The 18,764-nt window shown below is 44.7% G+C and overlaps 1 protein-coding gene across 1 annotated transcript in view; it reads right to left on the reverse strand.

The window, feature by feature from the left end:
* The window catches only part of chst11 (carbohydrate (chondroitin 4) sulfotransferase 11), a 154,255-nt gene that overhangs the window by 49,448 nt on the left and 86,043 nt on the right, over positions 1-18,764 (reverse strand). The window contains exon 2 of the mRNA XM_080518321.1: positions 10,114-10,199. Coding sequence (XP_080374447.1) covers positions 10,114-10,199 — 86 coding nt within the window. The remainder of the gene's footprint in view (positions 1-10,113; positions 10,200-18,764) is intronic.

Below are 18,764 nucleotides of genomic sequence, written 5' to 3' on the forward strand. Positions count from 1 at the left end.
TGGTTGTCCTGTCGTGTCCCTCCCAGGCGGTGGACGGGGGGGCTGGTTGTCCTGTCGTGTCCCTCCCAGGCGGTGGACGGGGGCGCTGGTTGTCCTGTCGTCTCCCTCCCAGACGGTGGACGGGGGGGCTGGTTGTCCTGTCGTGTCCCTCCCAGGCGGTGGACGGGGGCGCTGGTTGTCCTGTCGTCTCCCTCCCAGACGGTGGACGGGGGGGCTGGTTGTCCTGTCGTCTCCCTCCCAGGAGGTGGACGGGGACGCTGGTTGTCCTGTCGTCTCCCTCCCAGGTGGTGGACGGGGGGCTGGTTGTCCTGTCGTGTCCCTCCCAGACGGTGGACGGGGGGGCTGGTTGTCCTGTCGTGTCCCTCCCAGGCGGTGGACGGGGGGCTGGTTGCCCTGTCGTCTCCCTCCCAGGCGGTGGACGGGGGGCGCTGGTTGTCCTGTCGTGTCCCTCCCAGGCGGTGGACGGGGGGCTGGTTGTCCTGTCGTCTCCCTCCCAGGTGGTGGACGGGGACGCTGGTTGTCCTGTCGTCTCCCTCCCAGGAGGTGGACGGGGGGCTGGTTGTCCTGTCGTGTCCCTCCCAGGCGGTGGACGGGGACGCTGGTTGTCCTGTCGTCTCCCTCCCAGGTGGTGGACGGGGGGCTGGTTGTCCTGTCGTCTCCCTCCCAGGTGGTGGACGGGGGGCTGGTTGTCCTGTCGTGTCCCTCCCAGGTGGTGGACGGGGGTGCTGATTGTCCTGTCGTCTCCCTCCCAGACGGTGGACGGGGGGCTGGTTGTCCTGTCGTCTCCCTCCCAGACGGTGGACGGGGGGGCTGGTTGTCCTGTCGTGTCCCTCCCAGGCGGTGGACGGGGGGGCTGGTTGTCCTGTCGTCTCCCTCCCAGGTGGTGGACGGGGGGCTGGTTGTCCTGTCGTCTCCCTCCCAGGTGGTGGACGGGGGGCTGGTTGTCCTGTCGTGTCCCTCCCAGGCGGTGGACGGGGGGCTGGTTGTCCTGTCGTGTCCCTCCCAGGCGGTGGACGGGGGGCTGGTTGTCCTGTCGTGTCCCTCCCAGGTGGTGGACGGGGGTGCTGATTGTCCTGTCGTCTCCCTCCCAGACGGTGGACGGGGGGCTGGTTGTCCTGTCGTCTCCCTCCCAGGTGGTGGACGGGGGTGCTGATTGTCCTGTCGTCTCCCTCCCAGACGGTGGACGGGGGGGCTGGTTGTCCTGTCGTGTCCCTCCCAGGCGGTGGACGGGGGGGCTGGTTGTCCTGTCGTGTCCCTCCCAGGCGGTGGACGGGGGCGCTGGTTGTCCTGTCGTCTCCCTCCCAGACGGTGGACGGGGGGGCTGGTTGTCCTGTCGTCTCCCTCCCAGGCGGTGGACGGGGGCGCTGGTTGTCCTGTCGTCTCCCTCCCAGGTGGTGGACGGGGGGGCTGGTTGTCCTGTCGTGTCCCTCCCAGGCGGTGGACGGGGGGCTGGTTGTCCTGTCGTGTCCCTCCCAGGCGGTGGACGGGGACGCTGGTTGTCCTGTCGTCTCCCTCCCAGGCGGTGGACGGGGGGCTGGTTGTCCTGTCGTGTCCCTCCCAGGCGGTGGACGGGGGGCTGGTTGTCCTGTCGTGTCCCTCCCAGGCGGTGGACGGGGGGCTGGTTGTCCTGTCGTCTCCCTCAGGTGGTGGACGGGGGGCTGGTTGTCCTGTCGTGTCCCTCCCAGGTGGTGGACGGGGGGCTGGTTGTCCTGTCGTGTCCCTCCCAGGCGGTGGACGGGGGGGGCTGGTTGTCCTGTCGTGTCCCTCCCAGGAGGTGGACGGGGGGGCTGGTTGTCCTGTCGTCTCCCTCCCAGGCGGTGGACGGGGGCGCTGGTTGTCCTGTCGTCTCTCTCCCAGACGGTGGATGGGGGGCTGGTTGTCCTGTCGTCTCCCTCCCAGATGGTGGACGGGGGGGCTGGTTGTCCTGTCATCTCCCTCCCAGACGGTGGACGGGGGGGCTGGTTGTCCTGTCGTCTCCCTCCCAGACGGTGGACGGGGGGCTGGTTGTCCTGTCGTCTCCCTCCCAGACGGTGGACGGGGGGCTGGTTGTCCTGTCGTCTCCCTCCCAGGAGGTGGACGGGGGGCTGGTTGTCCTGTCGTCTCCCTCCCAGGTGGTGGACGGGGACGCTGGTTGTCCTGTCGTCCGCCTACCAGGAGGTGGACGGGGGGCTGGTTGTCCTGTCGTGTCCCTCCCAGCCGGTGGACGGGGGGCTGGTTGTCCTGTCGTGTCCCTCCCAGGTGGAGGACGGGGGTGAAGGTGATTTTATTCACAGTGTCCACAGGACGCTTCAGGAGCTCTTGCATGAATCCTCACAGCGATGTTTCCGCATTTTCCTCCTCGCGTTCTGGAAGTCCCCTGAAGACGAGGTTGTCTCTCATGCTTCTGCTTTGAAGGTCCAGGATGGACTCCTTTATCTTCTTGTTCTCCTGGGTCAGTCCTTCAGTCCCTGGTTCAGCAGGTCCACCTCGTCTCTCAGCCCCTGGTTCTCTGCTGTCAGGTCCGCCACCTGCTGTTGGCTGAATTCCAGCGAGTCCTGAAGAGCTTGAAACTCAGGGTGGAGCTCCTCCACCAGGGTGGAGCTCCTCCACCATGGCGAGACATGCACCGAAGCTGGACAGCTTGGTGTTGATGCTGTCCAGGATGTCCTCCAACTGTTTGGTAGGTGAAGGAGCTGCTGTTGGAGAGCTTTCAGCACGGCTCCTCTTCAAGAGGAGGTCTGTGGAGTGTTGGACATGACCAGACGGTCGTAGCACTCGTCCAAGTAGGATTGAAGGTCTTCTATTGTGTCCTCTTCCAGCGTTATAATTTAGCTTGATTTACCCTTTGTTTCTTTGTTTAGTTTAGTTTAGTTTGGGTTTTTTTTTCCCTTCGGTGGTCAGAAAAGTTTGCTTTACAGCCTGGGTGGCGCCATGTTGGATTGCACTCCATTACGTCACACTGGAACCACTCACTGTGCTCCTCCTGAATCAATGCAGTGATAAATGATGTGTTTCCATCACCATCAAGGAAACATGGAGCATCCCGTGGAAAAAGCTCTCCTGAGTGTGCGAAGAATCAAAGAGGGAATTAAATAGGATGCACTCAGAGGGTCACCCAAGCATGGAGAAAGCTTTGTATAATTCTGGAATTGCCAGGTCCGGTTTATAAATGAGTTCTCACTCCACAGCTCAGGAAACCTGGGGAAATGGCTTCGTCTGGAAACAGAACCAGCATCATTATTTTTCGTCTCATGTGGCCACATGTTACTGAAATCTGTCAGACTGCCTTCTGATCACAAGACCTCAGTTATTTCCTTTCAATTAAAAGTCTTCCTCTCGTAAATGATAAAACTGTATAATGTGAGGGATATAAAAAGTTCTACTGTCATACTTAGCTGAAATTACTCTGAAGCAGCAGCTCATTAGCTCCGTTTAGAAAAGCTGAGAAAATATCTTTATTATGGTTTTATTAATAGTTTTTTTCCCTCAGTAACCATGGGGGGAACACATTTAAGAGACAAAACAAAAAACATGGAGAACTTTTATCATTTTCTATTTAAATAATTCAGAGTTGTTTGTTTTTGCATTTTCTAAAAAGTTAAAGTGTAAAACTATTCAAAAACACAGCTAATGTTTAGAGACTTTAAGAACATTTATTGCTCAGAGCAAAAACAATTGTTTTGATTATTTTTCCATATTTGAAGCAATACTTAATTAAAAGCGAAGGCCCAATCTCAACAGTATTGTGTGATTTTTGAGTAATTTAAAGTAAAAATGTTCATAATTTTCATCAACTTTCAAAAGCGTTTCCGAGCTGGGCCTCTCTCATGTTGCTGAAATATTTCATGCATCATGTGATTGTTTGTGACGAACAAAGAAATGCGATTGTTAATTTAGAAGAAACGTGAACAGAAGTTACCAAAAATGGTCACGTTTCCCATGAAGTGAAGATGCATGTGTTAAAAATACTCTCTCAACTGAATCCAGTATTTGTTGTTTGTCCACAGTCTAATTGAAAATTCCGGCCGGGTTTCCGAGCAGCTTTCCAGGTGGAAGTGTGAGCTGAATAAACTGCTTCTCTGACTCATCTGTCTGCCCTTTGCTCCCCAAACACACTGAACACACACACATTAGGGGGGGTGGATAAAATTAGAATTTGCATGTAACAGGTTTAAATTGACCTTATTTATATACAAATCACATATATAATATCATTTTTGGATTTTCAGGTTGCTACTGCCTGCTACTGGCCATATAAGGAAAACCGCGTTTTGGGCGAATTTCTCGAATTTTGCCACTTTTGACAAGTTTTGTGATTTAATGGCTCAACAGTAACGTATCATATATTACATTCACACATTTGTCATGCTAATCAATGTTTCATTTGTTTATTTTAGGTAGAAGTAGCCAAGTTTTCAGAATATTTGCCACTGTGGGACGAAAGAGAACAATGCTAACACCAGAACAATTTGGCAACAACCTCAAGATAGTTTTGGGGAAAACAACTGACAGATCCACTGTTACCTTGACAGAATTCCGTGCCGCGATGGAAAGACTGTCTGTTCAGCCATTATAATCATTAATAATGTGCATGCTATTGATTTTTTTTTGGTGTGTTCTAGTATAAACCATACCTTTTAGTTCATAAATAAACAAAATAAAACAAGTAATCACTATATTTGTACACAATGTTGAGACAGAGTCATTGTCCATTATCATATATAGCTGAAAAAAGTGTGATATACGCAGTACATCAAAACATGCCAGTAGCAGGCAGTAGCAGAACCAAAATTGAAAATGCAGGTTACTTGTGTGTTTTATATATAAATAAGGTCAAAATAAACCTGTTACACGAAGGTTTTGGGAAAAAATGTCATTTATCCACCCCCCCCTACACACATAGGCCGAGTCCATGTTTCCACTGCACTGACTCTCCGTCAGCTTCAGCTTTGAATCATCGCTCCGCCTTTCCGAACTCCGCAATGGGATTCAGCACAAATCTGAGCATTGCTCTCCTCGGGCCTGTTCTTGTCTCTGCATCAGCGCCCGGGCCCCGGCTGGGTAATAATAGCATCGACAAGCCTCCGCGAGCCAGGCAGTGATTACAAAGCATTACAGGGGGAAAAAAATATCCATAAGGAAGAAAAATGTTAGGAAACCAGCCTCCCTCTATGTATTTAGATGATCTCTGCCACATCGAATCACTTCCTTTATTACATTCGGCAGCTGATTTTGGTTTTCATTAATGGGAGCGGTGTTGAGAGCTCAGTCCGGCTGGATTTAAATCACATGTGGGGACGAACTGCACAGCATCCCGGTGCTTTGGGGGTCTGGAGGCCTTGTTACTCTTTTCCTGCTGCACCTCCAGGGCTCAACATGGAAGCCCTGACTTGAACCGTTCAGCTTTATCTGAAGTGAGTTGTTTTTGTGTCGAACCACAAAATGAGTATCAGACGGAGACGGAAACAGGAAAAGAGGAGGGCGAAATGGTGGTGGTGGTGGTGGTAGGGGGTGGATTACAGAGAAGCAGAATATTAAAGGGCTTAAAGAAGGTGAGGAGAGAGACGGCAGGGGAGCTGTTAAATACACTCATGCCACATTAAAAACCAACTTATAGCTTTTTGATGTACTGTGTGCATGCAAATACCGAGGTGGAGCTGGAAGGAGAGCAGCTCTGTGAGCTTCTTCTGCAACCAAACAGAATGAATTAAATTCATACTTCACTGAACCTAGGAGGTGATTGTGGATGTGCCGGTGTGCATGCTCTGCATCTTTAGTTTCACACAGCCGCACAACAAAGTGGGCAATCGGGTCATCGCCAGGTCTCCAAGCTGTAAAGCAAACTAATGAATGGACATGGACGATTTCTGGAAGTTGAGAAAAATACTACCATCATTTCACTTTATTCAGTAAAAGTGATCGCTACACACAGTTGGTGATGGTTGAAAGAGACGGTGCTCCAAGGACCAAACAAAGCAGCAGGGACACACTGTCAGGCCTCCTTCTGTGTCTTTGGAAAGTCTGTGCATCGTTCCCATTTCTCCTTTCCTGTTTTTTTCATATACTCACCTGTCTCGTCTCCGGCGGTGCACATTTGCCCTTCGCCTGTCTGACCCTTCATCAATCTATAGAAGCCCGTTTTCCAACTCTCCTCGTGTTTATGCACTCTGCTCATGTTTATGGGATTACCCTTTCAGACACATTTGCCTCCCGATTGTTCGATAAACTCTTTAAACCTGTATCATTAGTACAAGTTTGCATTTGGGTTTTCTGCAATCTCTCACACAAACAGCCAGAGGTACGAAAACAAGGAAGAAAAACCAACCAGTCAGACAACAAAGGATAACAAAGAAGGGTAATAAACAAGTTGGACAAAAGACAGACAAATGGAATGATGGGAAGAATTTGAACAAAATAGGACACAAAACAAGGTCAAACAAGAAAGAAAACATCAAGTATGACAACAAGAATGTCAAAATGCAGGACAACAAGACAACTAAAAAAGCAAGAACTATGACTAGGATCTGCGAAACACAACAAAATAATTTCTCTGAGGGGATCAATAAAGAAAGGTTTCTTAATGAGACCAACTTTATTGGCATCATGTCATCTCCTTGGTACTTTATACTGACAATGACAATATGTCATTTATCTACAGGTTGCTGTGGCGACAACTCCATGTAATCCCTTTCAACTCGGAAGAAGTTGCAATATTAAAATGTCAAATGTTACTTTATTAAGTTATATATGAACTGAAAAAATAAATTAAATGTAGATTGAGACGAAGAGAAGCAATGTCCACATTAATATGAAAAACACAATAAAAGGCAATAAGGCACTAAGACAAAACACAAACACTAGCAGGTGAAAACACTGTAAACAAAATGAGCATAAAACACCAAACTTGCCAAAATACACAGTTTGCTTCCCTAAGAACTACAAATAACATAGAACTATTCTAAAAGCTTTGTTTAGTTTCTTGATAAAATAAAAGTCATGTCCTCCGTTCAATCCTTCAGTGCACCTTGTCCACTTTCTCCTTTGCACCTGTCCTAACATATATGGCCACTAGGTGGCGAGATGAATCCTTTCTTCAGCAAGAAGGCGGAAAGCTTTCAATTCTACTGGATTTGCTTTTGTTACAATGACTGAAGTCATGCAGTGAGCATAACTGTTGGAGTGTGTACCATTCTGCTTCTCACATCCACACGTTGGTGTCCTCACACTGCATCCTGCTCAACTTTACTCTTGCTGCACTGACACCCTCCTATGCACACACTAATACATCAATGGGACTTCACATGAGCAAGAGCGTGTGGAAAGATTAACCTGCGGCGAGTCCACGTACGAGTGGTCTGACCTCAGCTGTCCACAGAAACACTTGCTGTATGCTTCTAAAAGGTTTAAAGTGATGAATGGTCAGAGACTGAGGGAGGACAGGATGTGAAGACGGCTGCAGACTGCAGAGGCCACGAGAAGCCGGAGTGAGGGAATAAAAAGGAGGAGTGAAACAAGCTGGGGGTGACTGCAGAGGGAGGGGGCAGGCCGGTGATGTATAGTGAGGAGGACAGTGATGAGAGAACAGAAACCATCCAATCTCTCACCGTGATAGCATCACCTCCTGCAGTGTCCGACTGTCTGAACCGGCACACCGACCCACACGCCGTCTATTCAGCTCCTTACAAACTGTGGATCCCGCTTTTGCATGACTGACTCTATCAACTGAAAAATGTGTTTCATCCCTCCCAATGATTTCCTGCAGACCTGCTGCATCGATTTCTTTTCTCGGAGGGATTCATTGGTTTCAGCTCACTCGTTTGGTAATCCATCACACTGAATGTTAAGGAGCTCTGCCACAATTACACCGGCCCTGTAAGTGGGGCTGCTTTTGAAAGCGTGTTGCATTGAAGGATACAGTGAGGTCAAATTCTCCTGTGGACGAGACGGCTGAAGAACCAACGACACACTTTTTTTTTATGACTTGGTTTGATTTGACCTCCCTCACTTCATGTGGGAAACATCGGCTTGTGTCAACGAGGCAGAAATTATAGGTTACATTAGGTAATTCAAGGGTTAAACTGGACATAAGATGAGAAGTTTAACCCTGAACAGGACACTTATTGAAATACTTGTGAAAGTCTTCCAAGACATGCGACCGAGTCCAGTCAACTGAGACTTTTACAACTTTTAAACTTTCAATTTGTTTAGCTACTGGAAAAAAACCCTAAAATTAGCTTAGATATTATTGAGTCCAAGAAAGTATTGGACTTGTTTCCTGTTGGCGCAGGGAGATAATAAATATACCAGAGCAAGTAAAACAGAAACACAGAACCAAATAATGACAAAAAGATGATTGGTCACAGTCAAAGTTTAAAGTACACTGAAGAAAGAAAATAGTTGGACTGACTTTATTGAATTGATTCAATATGTAATATAAAAGATGACAGATAAATATAAGAACTTTGTTCATTTAGATGTTACCAATTGAAACAATTCAATTACCTTGTCCCACTATTTCAAACTTTTTTCTTGTTTCAGTGAAAAATATAAAAAATATCTGAAATAAAGTCCTTGAACAAAGGTTGTGGTTGGCAACCGGAGGGAATACACCACAATAACACAAACATCTGTGCCAATGGTTGAGCGCTTTCATCTTTTACAGACACAATCAGCGGCAACTTGTTCATGTATTTTCTGTATATTTCTCTGTATTTTATTAGCATTAGCGTGGAACAGACACTTAATATTCCATATTCATGAAGGCAAACATTTTCCCATACCCCTCCAATAGATTACACCCAATAAATGTTATTTACTTCCCTTGTTAGTGGTCATAATATTTGGACATTAAGAGATTTGCTTCAACAAAGCTCATGTCATTGTTTCTCATCTTGGCTGTTTCATGGTGACCGTGTCAGCAGAAACCCGTCAGCAGAGTTTTGTGGACTGAATCGTGAAACATCCGAGGGCAAACGACACACAGCCATAAAGAAATGGAGGTCGGCTGGGAAGGTGGCAATAAAGTAGTTGTCGTTTACAGCCCGGATGTTCACCGTTTGAGGATTGAAGACCTTGGAGGCTCCCTGTGGTAAGATCAGGACGACATCATTTAAAGCAGGACCGTCCCCCACAGCCTCCCCCACCCCGGACACCGTCCAGCTGAAACCACGCAGACTGCACTGAGTTTCCTCCACAATGGTTTTTGCTCCACACAACAAACACAGAAAAAGACTGTAAATCCTCCACACATCAGCTTGAAGACCTTAAGGTTTGTGACGACCTCATCCCTTCAACATTTACTTATTTTGCTCCAAGTCCGCTTTCCTTTCAACGCTGCTTATGGATGCAATACTTGTTGGCAGACGGATCACTTTCAGACGTGGCTGCCAAAAAGCTCCTTCCCCTCTTAAATGGACCAGCTGCCTGAGAAGGTAGGAAAGGATCCAGATACGTATGATAGGCTCTGCAGTGCGGTCAGCGTGAATGAGCATAAAAAGCAGAACATTTGTCATTAATGTTGTGTAATGTGCCCCCGATGCAGACTTTTAATGTTGCTGATCACCTTCTAAATAATTCGAGAGAAGAAGATCTGTGATCTGATTGTGAACACTTCCTGGCATATTGTGAAATCTTAAGATCGTGAGTTTGGGTGTCCTTTCAGATCAAACCATGCCTGGTTGCAGCTGTAAACGTCCTCACTGACAGACGGTGCCTCGCCTGTGACCTGTGTCACACACCTGCCTCCACCCCACTCGGCTTCTCCTCACCCTGAACCGGCCAGTGAAACGTCACTCACTACAACTGCACCACAAAAAACCTGTTCATCTGCTGCTGGTAATGGTGCAGTTTTAATCAGTCAGGACCTCAGGTGGCTGGTGTTTTGTGAAGCTCCATCCATCCATCATCCATCCAGATGACAACTGCTGGATCTGGAGCCTTTGGAGACGCTCACATTAGCCCCTACAATCTATTTAAATGTTCAATGCTAATCTACTGCTCGCACAGTCCCAAAGTGCTTTACATTGTTAATCACATTCACCCATTCACACACCAGAGTGCCAACGTGAAAGGCAGGAGGCCACGGAGAAGGAGAGAGCACTTATTTTAGTATTTAGTATTTGAGAGCTTTCCTACCTGTGCGGGGTTGTAGAGCTCCTGCAGAGCATTGCGGGATCCTTTCCTACAGCAGCCATCCACCACGAACGGGTTCCTCCTCATGACTGGAAAACAGACAAAAGACAATTAATGACTGAGCTGTGGACTTACAAACCAAACAATCCAAGAAAAGCCGGTCAAGTATTCAGTCAAGACAATGTGAGGTGGCTCATTGGTTGCCATGCCAATAAATAGAGCTTGATTTGGTTTCATCTTTCTATCTTTTGATTCCCCCGGGGATTAATAAAATATTCCTGATTGTGATTCAATACATATTTTCCTCATTGTAGTATTTCGCATGTTTTTCACCAAATGTAATAATCCTTATCGTTTCTCACATCGAGTTAAGACACAAAGCTACGAGGTTGGAGTCAGATTACATATTGTATATTGTAAACACGCCGCAATTTTTTTGTTATTCTGTACGCTTTGAAATATTATTTTGTTGTCAAACATGTCTGAAATCAACCTTTTTAATTCAATTCTATTCAAATCATCCTAAATCAAGCCCTCAATTAATTTTCACAAAAACCTAAAAAAAAATCTAAAACTCAAACAAAAATAAATGTTTGTAATTTGACACCAGCCTCTGGACCACCTTGTAGAACAGTTGTATGAGACTTTGTGGAATGGAGTATTGATAGCGTGGCGATGGTCAGAGGTATGAAGCGGACAGGTCACAGGGCAAACAGAAGAACTCAGACACACTGATCCACAATCAGATCACAACACCTGGAGTTCTGAAGAAAAGCCTGGCTGCCAACTTCCCCAAGCCTCAACTTGTTCATACGGAGTCCAGGACCAAGAAAAAACTGAGCCCTAAATGTATGTGTGAAGTTTTTTGTTTTATTGTGCTCCAATGCCCATGACGAGTTAACGCCAGGTTGGACACGTTTGAGTCAATGGCAATCTAAAGTCAGATCTGACAAGTTGTTGAATATGAAGCTTTACGACATAAAGGAGCATCAGAGTTCATCGTCGACCTCAGTCGCTGTAGCATCATGTGGTCAGAGCAGAATAAGGACTCTGAACTGATCATATCAGCAGATCTGTATTCATAGGGCTGTGATTGGTGCAAGATTGAAATCCAATTAGCCCTCTGTTGATACCCCTGAACCCCCCCCTCAAGGACACCACACTTACACAAGCAACTGCTTTAAAGCAGGATGCAGAAAAGCTACTGGGATAAATAATGAGCGCAGTGACTGCGTGCCAAGGGCGACGCCACACAGTTCAGCGTTAGCTTGGCTGGATCTCAGCTCTTTGCACAACTTGATACAGAGCAGTAGCTGCTGGCAGCGCCTCAGTGGGGACAGCCAGCGCCGGCCTCCGCCCCCGCCAACACACTCTTTTCAATCACTCCGAATGGAAAAGTGCTGAAGGACGTTGCGGGAGCGACGGGAAACCAACCGCAAGGATTTAAAAGGCAGTTTATTCCACTGTGTCTCAGGCTCATGGACGAACATGTGCTCCTGCCATCAGGCCATGTGGAGAAAGAGAAACGATGCACAGTCTCACTTTGGGATTCATTTCTGCGCTAAAGGTTCTGATGTGCGACTGCTAACCACATGATGGCTGCACAGCACAGCGCGGACAACAGATGACACCGTTTCTACAACGCTCTTCTAAACTGATCAACAGACGCACGGCCTTATTTAAACACCCAGCAGGCCAAATGTGAAAACGCATACAATTAAAAGTGATTTATGAAGCCTTTGTGTCGTAGAGGTTAATGTGTCAATGATAAATGACACTGGCACAGACTTTACACCCTGAGGAAAATAAAAAAAACTGCTCTCGAGGTTGTTTAGAGGAAAAATCATTTCATGAACACAGATTGGATGCAAACACAGTTTAAACACATTGTATTGCCCATTCTGAGTAAATGATTCTCATTACTTTTGCAAACAGCATGAGAAACAATGCAATCAACTAATGCAATGTGATACCAGGGAGGAAGGGATTAAAAGGTTGGGACACGCACACAAAGAGACACATTATCACAACAATACAAAGAGGGAAACACAGACAATAAATCCCAAAGACGCAATAAAGTGCAGATGTAAAACAACCCAAGAGAGACACAAATGTACCACAGAGACATGAAACATATTTAAAAAAAACCAACAATAACAAAAGGATAGCAAAGAAACACAAAATATTAACCTGAAATCCCACATCCCCAAGTTAAGAGGTGTAAAAAAACACAAAAAGACACAAATGAAGCACGCAAACCCAACAGACAATACATCAAAATAGACAAAATGACCAAGAAAATATGTGAAACAGCTATAAAGATATTTGAAACCAGCAAGAAGAGGCAAATATTAAAAACTGCTTTAAAGAGCCACAAAGATACACATTGTAAACATTGAGCAGATGTAATATAAACACAATAAACACAAAATAGTCCACAAGCAAGAACAGAAACTGAAAACAAGCACACAAAAAAGACTACAACACAAAGTAAAGACGCAAAACAAACCGAGACATTGAACTCCTACAAAACAACTTAAAATGGACACAAACATTCAAGGGAAGTGCATAAAAAAGCAAAACTCTATCATGACTAGAAGCAGATAAACCACAAAGAGACCAAATGGACCAGAGGCCCATCTTACGGAGGAAGATGAACAAATCTGGGATTTCTCTCCATGATGTGGGTCGATCAGCGAAGCAGGTGATCAAGTCAGTAATTCGGTGCAGGGTTTTCCAGTCTTGGTCAGTGTGCGTTTTCCACCGAATATAAAAACACCTAAATTGAGTTGGTGTTGCATGATATTGCATATTTCAGGAGACGATTGTTAATACATCCAAATTCTGAATTCACGCAGAAAATTCCGTTTCCAGCCAGAGATAAGCAGCGGGAGTCCGGCCTCTGTGTGTATTCGCCCGTATTTGTAGTGACTTGGCATCATGACGTGCTGCAAATTTGCACATCTGCTGTGTAACGCCGATAATGTCTGATCGCATATTTGCTCATCTGCACACCTGCTCGTGCTGCCGCAAATGTGTTGACTACAAACATGTAAATCTGTCTGAGCACCGCCATGATGAGGATATTGTTTGGAGACTGTCAGTATTTCCATTGCTTTCTCTTTGCAGCTCCTGCACTGCAGGAATCGATAAGAGTTCACCTTCCGATCTGGAGATGAGAAGATCAGAGGCGCATCAAAGGCACATCAAAGGCCAGAAGACAGAAGCAGACTGTTGATTTTTTTCAAATCCTACTAAAAAATTGAAGAATGCAGCGGAGACCTCAGAACCACTGTCGGCGTGCGAGAAAAGTGAAGTGTGTGAAGTGTGTGTGCGGAGTGTGTGAGCCACTGATGGACCCCCTGGGGAGCAGGCTGTGTGCTTGTTAGTGTAACAAGCCTCAGCTGACAGGCGTGACCTTCAAAAACACACACACACACACACACACACACACACACACACACACACACACCTGTATATGCCGCACATTGCCTTATTTGTTATTCTGTGGGATATCTGAGTGTGAATCACATTAAAAGTGGAGAAAATGGATTTCACCACAAATGCTCATTCTATTGGAGCACACCATTTAATACTGAACCTAAAGTCAATACAAGACTAATTATGCACACAAGACACTAAAATGATCAAGCAAAAGTTAAAAAATGTGGGTAAATGACAAAGGAACAATATATACAAAAAGACATAAACTTGTCTAAATTAGTCAAATGAATACTACAAAATACATAAACATGGCTGAATGACACTTGAAAAATACAAAGCACCGAATATGGCGAGAGACAGTAGACGAATGAAGCAGAAGAGTGGAAGCATTAACTTGTTATTGGCAGGATTTGGTAATAAGGTGTAACCATTGAATTCACTGTCATTTGCTAGTTTTAAGTATAATTTTACTCATATAAAAAGTTAATTCTTATTTAGATCATGTCCATTTTGTTACTTTTGTGATGTGCACTTTGGATGAAACAGAAGTGGAAAAGGTGTGTGACAAATAAAGAAAGTCCACTCAAGTCACTCGATCATCTCATCTTTCACAACTTCCACACTTTATGTATTGGGAAGAATTTAAAAAAAATATTCATATTCACTCTGAATTTACTTGGTCTTCTCTAAATTTGCACACGAGATATTTAACATCCAAACCTTCAAGTATGACCTTTTTCTAGTCGATAGATTTATTCCATTGTTCATACTTGTTGTTTGTTTGCAAAATGTGCTTCAAATGTCAACGATTTTAACCAGGACATCTGATTGAATGTGTTATTGAGAATGCAATCAAATGCAAGATAGATTTTGAGAAGATTACTAAGAATGAAACAGGGTTTTTAGTTGTCGTTGAGTGAACGACTTTAAGAAAATATGTACAGGAGGGTTTGTGTGAGCTTGTAGCTAACTTTTTAGCCTTTTTAGAACTGAGCTGTGGTGATAATGATCTGCTAACACCAGTGACACAGCAGTTAATGACGACGCACGCCAACATGAATGAGGTCAGAACGCCAGCTGGCACCATTCTTCCACTTTATTTGTGGTTTTCATTCAGTTACAGTGAAACACTGGAAAGGGAAGTGGATGCAGGAGGAAAGGAGCTCTCCTATCAGTGTGGGGCATCTCGCTCTACAATCTAACAGAACCTCTATTAGACATGGAGCTTCAGAAAACATCTTCAGTTTCCCCCACATGAAAAAGATTGTGCAGCTCAGTATAAACCACCCAAGTATGGTTTTGTAATAAGAAAGACTTTTTTTTTTAATAACAAAGCAACCACAAAAACAATAATATATCAAACAGGTTAAAATCTTCCACCAAAAGATGTAAAATGACAAAGTGATAGATGAAAATTAAAGGAAAAGGAAAAAAGGTCAAAAATGTCGGCTGAAAGACCTCGAAAACACACAAACAGTAATTCAATGACCGAAGACACTAAAACATCCAGAACTGCAGCTAAACACCACTGAAGTGATACAAAAATGACACACGTGTGGTTAAATGAACATAAAAAGAGACTAAACAGTCCCAAAGAGGAGATAAATGACACTAAAAAGATATAAAGCACCTTGAAAGGAGAAGGTTAAAGACAAAAAACTGATTAAAAAAAAACCAACTCCAATCTGATGGAAAACATCCACAAACATATGAATGAAACTGTTTGGGAAAACAACTTCGCAAACGTTCAAAATGCACACGGCAGCTTTCTCCCACTGACCCCTGGCTCCTCTTTCACCGTCCTCTCACCTGCAACGGCCCGGGGAGCAGGGGGGGCACTGGGAAGGGGAACTCTTTTTCATTTCCTGGGCGTTGACAGGTATCCACACACGCACACACACACACACACAGTTTAAAGGATTATGATGCTGCAGCTCACTGAAAAATGCAAAACCCCTGCATGTGTTGAGAAGAGAAAGCCCAGAGCCTTCATTTCCACAGAAAGTTTACAATCTGTTCTGGGAGGAAAACGAAGGAGCGAAACAAGCAGTGGGCTGACCTGCCTGCTCGTTATACAAACACCCTCTTTACTTCTCTTTTTAGAACTTAAACAGACACTCAGTCACCAATGTCTGACGCAAGTTGATTTGGAGTCCAGGAGAATGATGCACGGCCGTGACGGTGCTCCAGCATGTGTCTGCTCATATTTGGGGGAATGAGGACGACCTAGAGAAGGTTTAATGAGGCCTTTTTCTTCTGTCGCCGTGGATTTACTGACAGGTTTCATCAGATTACTGGAATCACAGCACATTCATGTTTCTACTCATTTCTGTGTAGCCCAGTGAAAAATATTAGTAAATCTTAAAATATTAATCAATATTCCCATGATAAATAATTGGATAAATACCGTATTTTCCGCACTATAAGGCACCTAAATACCTAAAATTTTCTCAAAAGCTGCCAGTGCGCCTTATATATGGAAGAATTGCTCTACTCGAGACTGTTATTTGACAACTGAACCACCAGAAGCTTTTATTTTGACAACTCTAACTTCGCAACCAGATCTTCAGAGCGGAGGACACTCCACACAACACCTTCATCACTCATGGTTGCACACCAACATTCTAACAAACCAAAATAAACTAGATGAAATAATGACTCCCTAAACTGGGGAACAAAAACACATAAACACAATCAACACAACACCAAGCCCAACAACAACCCACAATAACCTCCAACAACACAAAATTTGTCGCTGCAAGGCATGATGGGACATCCTGAGCTCCTCAGTGCAGCCGATAGAAACTCCCATAATTCATTGCAGCTGTTTGTGGTGTTTTAAATGCAATAATTGGGGGTTCTATTTGGTTTGTGGTGTCGGTAATAATTGTGTTGTGTTGTGTTTTTGTTGCTTAGTTCATGTAGTTTAGTTTATTACCGGTAGTTGTAAGTTGTCAACCAGCAGTGAAGAAGGTTTTGTGTGTAGTGTCCTCCTGGCATAGGCTGCAGGTAGGACTATCAAAATAAAGCATGTGCACCTCTCTGGGTGTTAGAATCAGTGGAAAATGTAACCTAATGGCTTTGAGCTATAAAGGTTATGGCCACTGGTCTATTGCATGTGCCTTATAATGCGGTGAGCCTTATATTTGAACAAAGTTGTAAATTATGTCAATCAATGGAGGTGTGCCTTATAGTGTGAAAAATATGGTAGTTAAATGCATATTAAAAAGGGATTAAAATATATACTTTTTGGTTTGTAAACAATGTATGAAATGTGTAAAGGTTTATTTGAATGTTTCATGTATTTCATTTAGTTTATTTTGCAAAGCCAATGTTAAATGTGAGTTGTCTGTGTGGAGAGACGTGTGTGTCCCGCCTGCAGCCGTTGATTGGATGAGAGGATCGTTGAGGTGAGCAGGGGTGAGGTGCAGTTGAGCAGGTGTGTGTGTTTCCTGACAAGGTAAGAGAGAGAGACAGAGCAGCAAGAAGATGGTGTGTCTGACAAAGTCCAAGTGAACAGGCCGGCAACAGGCTATTCTGATTAGATAACTTTGATTGTGCCTGCTTCGCTGAGCCATTTGTGTTTATTGGTGACAATTTAAGACATTATTTGGACACTTTTATTCTGATTCCCGTGTGACATTGTTTGATGAAACTCTTCAATGGTTTAAAGTCCACAAGCATTAATCACTTCTGCTCAATTTATTGCTACCATTTCATTGTGTTTTCAGTTAATCCAAACTTGTGTCATGATGATTTACTGAGTTCTTAAATAATACAAGAGCTCAGTGCCCTATCTAGTCACAAGGTGATAAGAGTCTGAGCAACCTTTACCCGAACAGGAAGAGAAAATATTTCTCACAGTAATGAAAGGTTGTTAGGAAAAGATTAATTTATAGTACACCCACTGAAACCAGCAACAATTTAGAGAATTGAACTGAGCTGCTACTTTGTCGTTGTGGCATCTGCAAGAAATATTTCGTTGGCTGAAAAGACAGACTAAACTGCAATAAATGATATTGTACATCTTTATATTTCACTTCATTATTTTCCGATGGTTCACAAAACAAAATATCTAAAACCTTTAAAATTAAGATGAGACATCTTTTTGCCCTCACTGGGCCATTTTTAACTACTGCTGAATTTACTATTAATCACCTCAACGAAACATTTAACATAGCCATGTTCAGTACAGTTTAATCATTTATTCATTTAGACTACACTCAAAACTCTGAAAACTAGTAAGAGAATTAAAAACCTTTTCTCTAAAACCACATATTCAAACATGCATTTTGATTTGAATCATCTATTTTGATTCTTGAAAAAGAGAAAACAACTTATGATGTATCAAGATTAAACTAAATATACGCGTGACACTTTTTTTGCTCCTCATCAGCCTCTTAACGTGTCACACCTGCAAGGTGTATGTGTCATGTCAACACAGGCTCGCTAACACAGATTGGTGAACAATACTTTAGAGAAAAAAGCATTTTGTGTACATAGAAAAAGTCTTAGATCTTTGTGTCCAACACAACTAACCTGAGGCATTGCCATTGGTTTGTTAGGGCCACGTTTACACGTTCTTCCCCCTCTGCTTGTAAAACAATCTTCATTAACACAGACCTGCATGTGCACCTGGCTCAGAGCTGCTATGAGCATGCCAAACCTGTAGGAGGCAGCGTTGGAAGCATGAAGCCATGACGCTCAATCAGAATCCTGGAAAAGAAACGGGAAGTTACGAGTTGTGGCGTAAATCTGCGCCTCCCCCCTCTCTAGATGCAACCGGAGACACAGAGTTTATCTAAACCTCCACTCTGGCCGGCGTTTTCAGGAATCGTCGTAGCTGCATTTATGTAAATATGCAGCCAAAATGCAGAGAAATATCAAAAAAAAAATTCAAATACCCAGGTACATTTAAACGCGGCCTAGCTGAGGTGTTATCCTGCTGGCTAATCACCCCCCCCCCCACACACACACACACACACATCACTCTCCAGTAGCCCCCCAGCCTTCACAGACACACTTGCCAGCCGTCACTCGTCATCATTGCAAGGAGGCCGTCAGTCCAATCTCTTGACCACCATCCCACTCACTGAAAACACTTCAGTCTAAAGTTTCTTAACGCCTCTAAAAGCGGCTCTGGAGAAGCTGGGAAGCTTCCAACAACAAACCGCTCTCTCCGTCATCCACCAAGGAGAGGGAACACTTCA

Source organism: Blennius ocellaris (genome assembly GCF_963422515.1).
Source record: "Blennius ocellaris genome assembly, chromosome: 22".
In the NCBI taxonomy this organism is placed as follows: Eukaryota; Metazoa; Chordata; class Actinopteri; order Blenniiformes; family Blenniidae; genus Blennius; species Blennius ocellaris.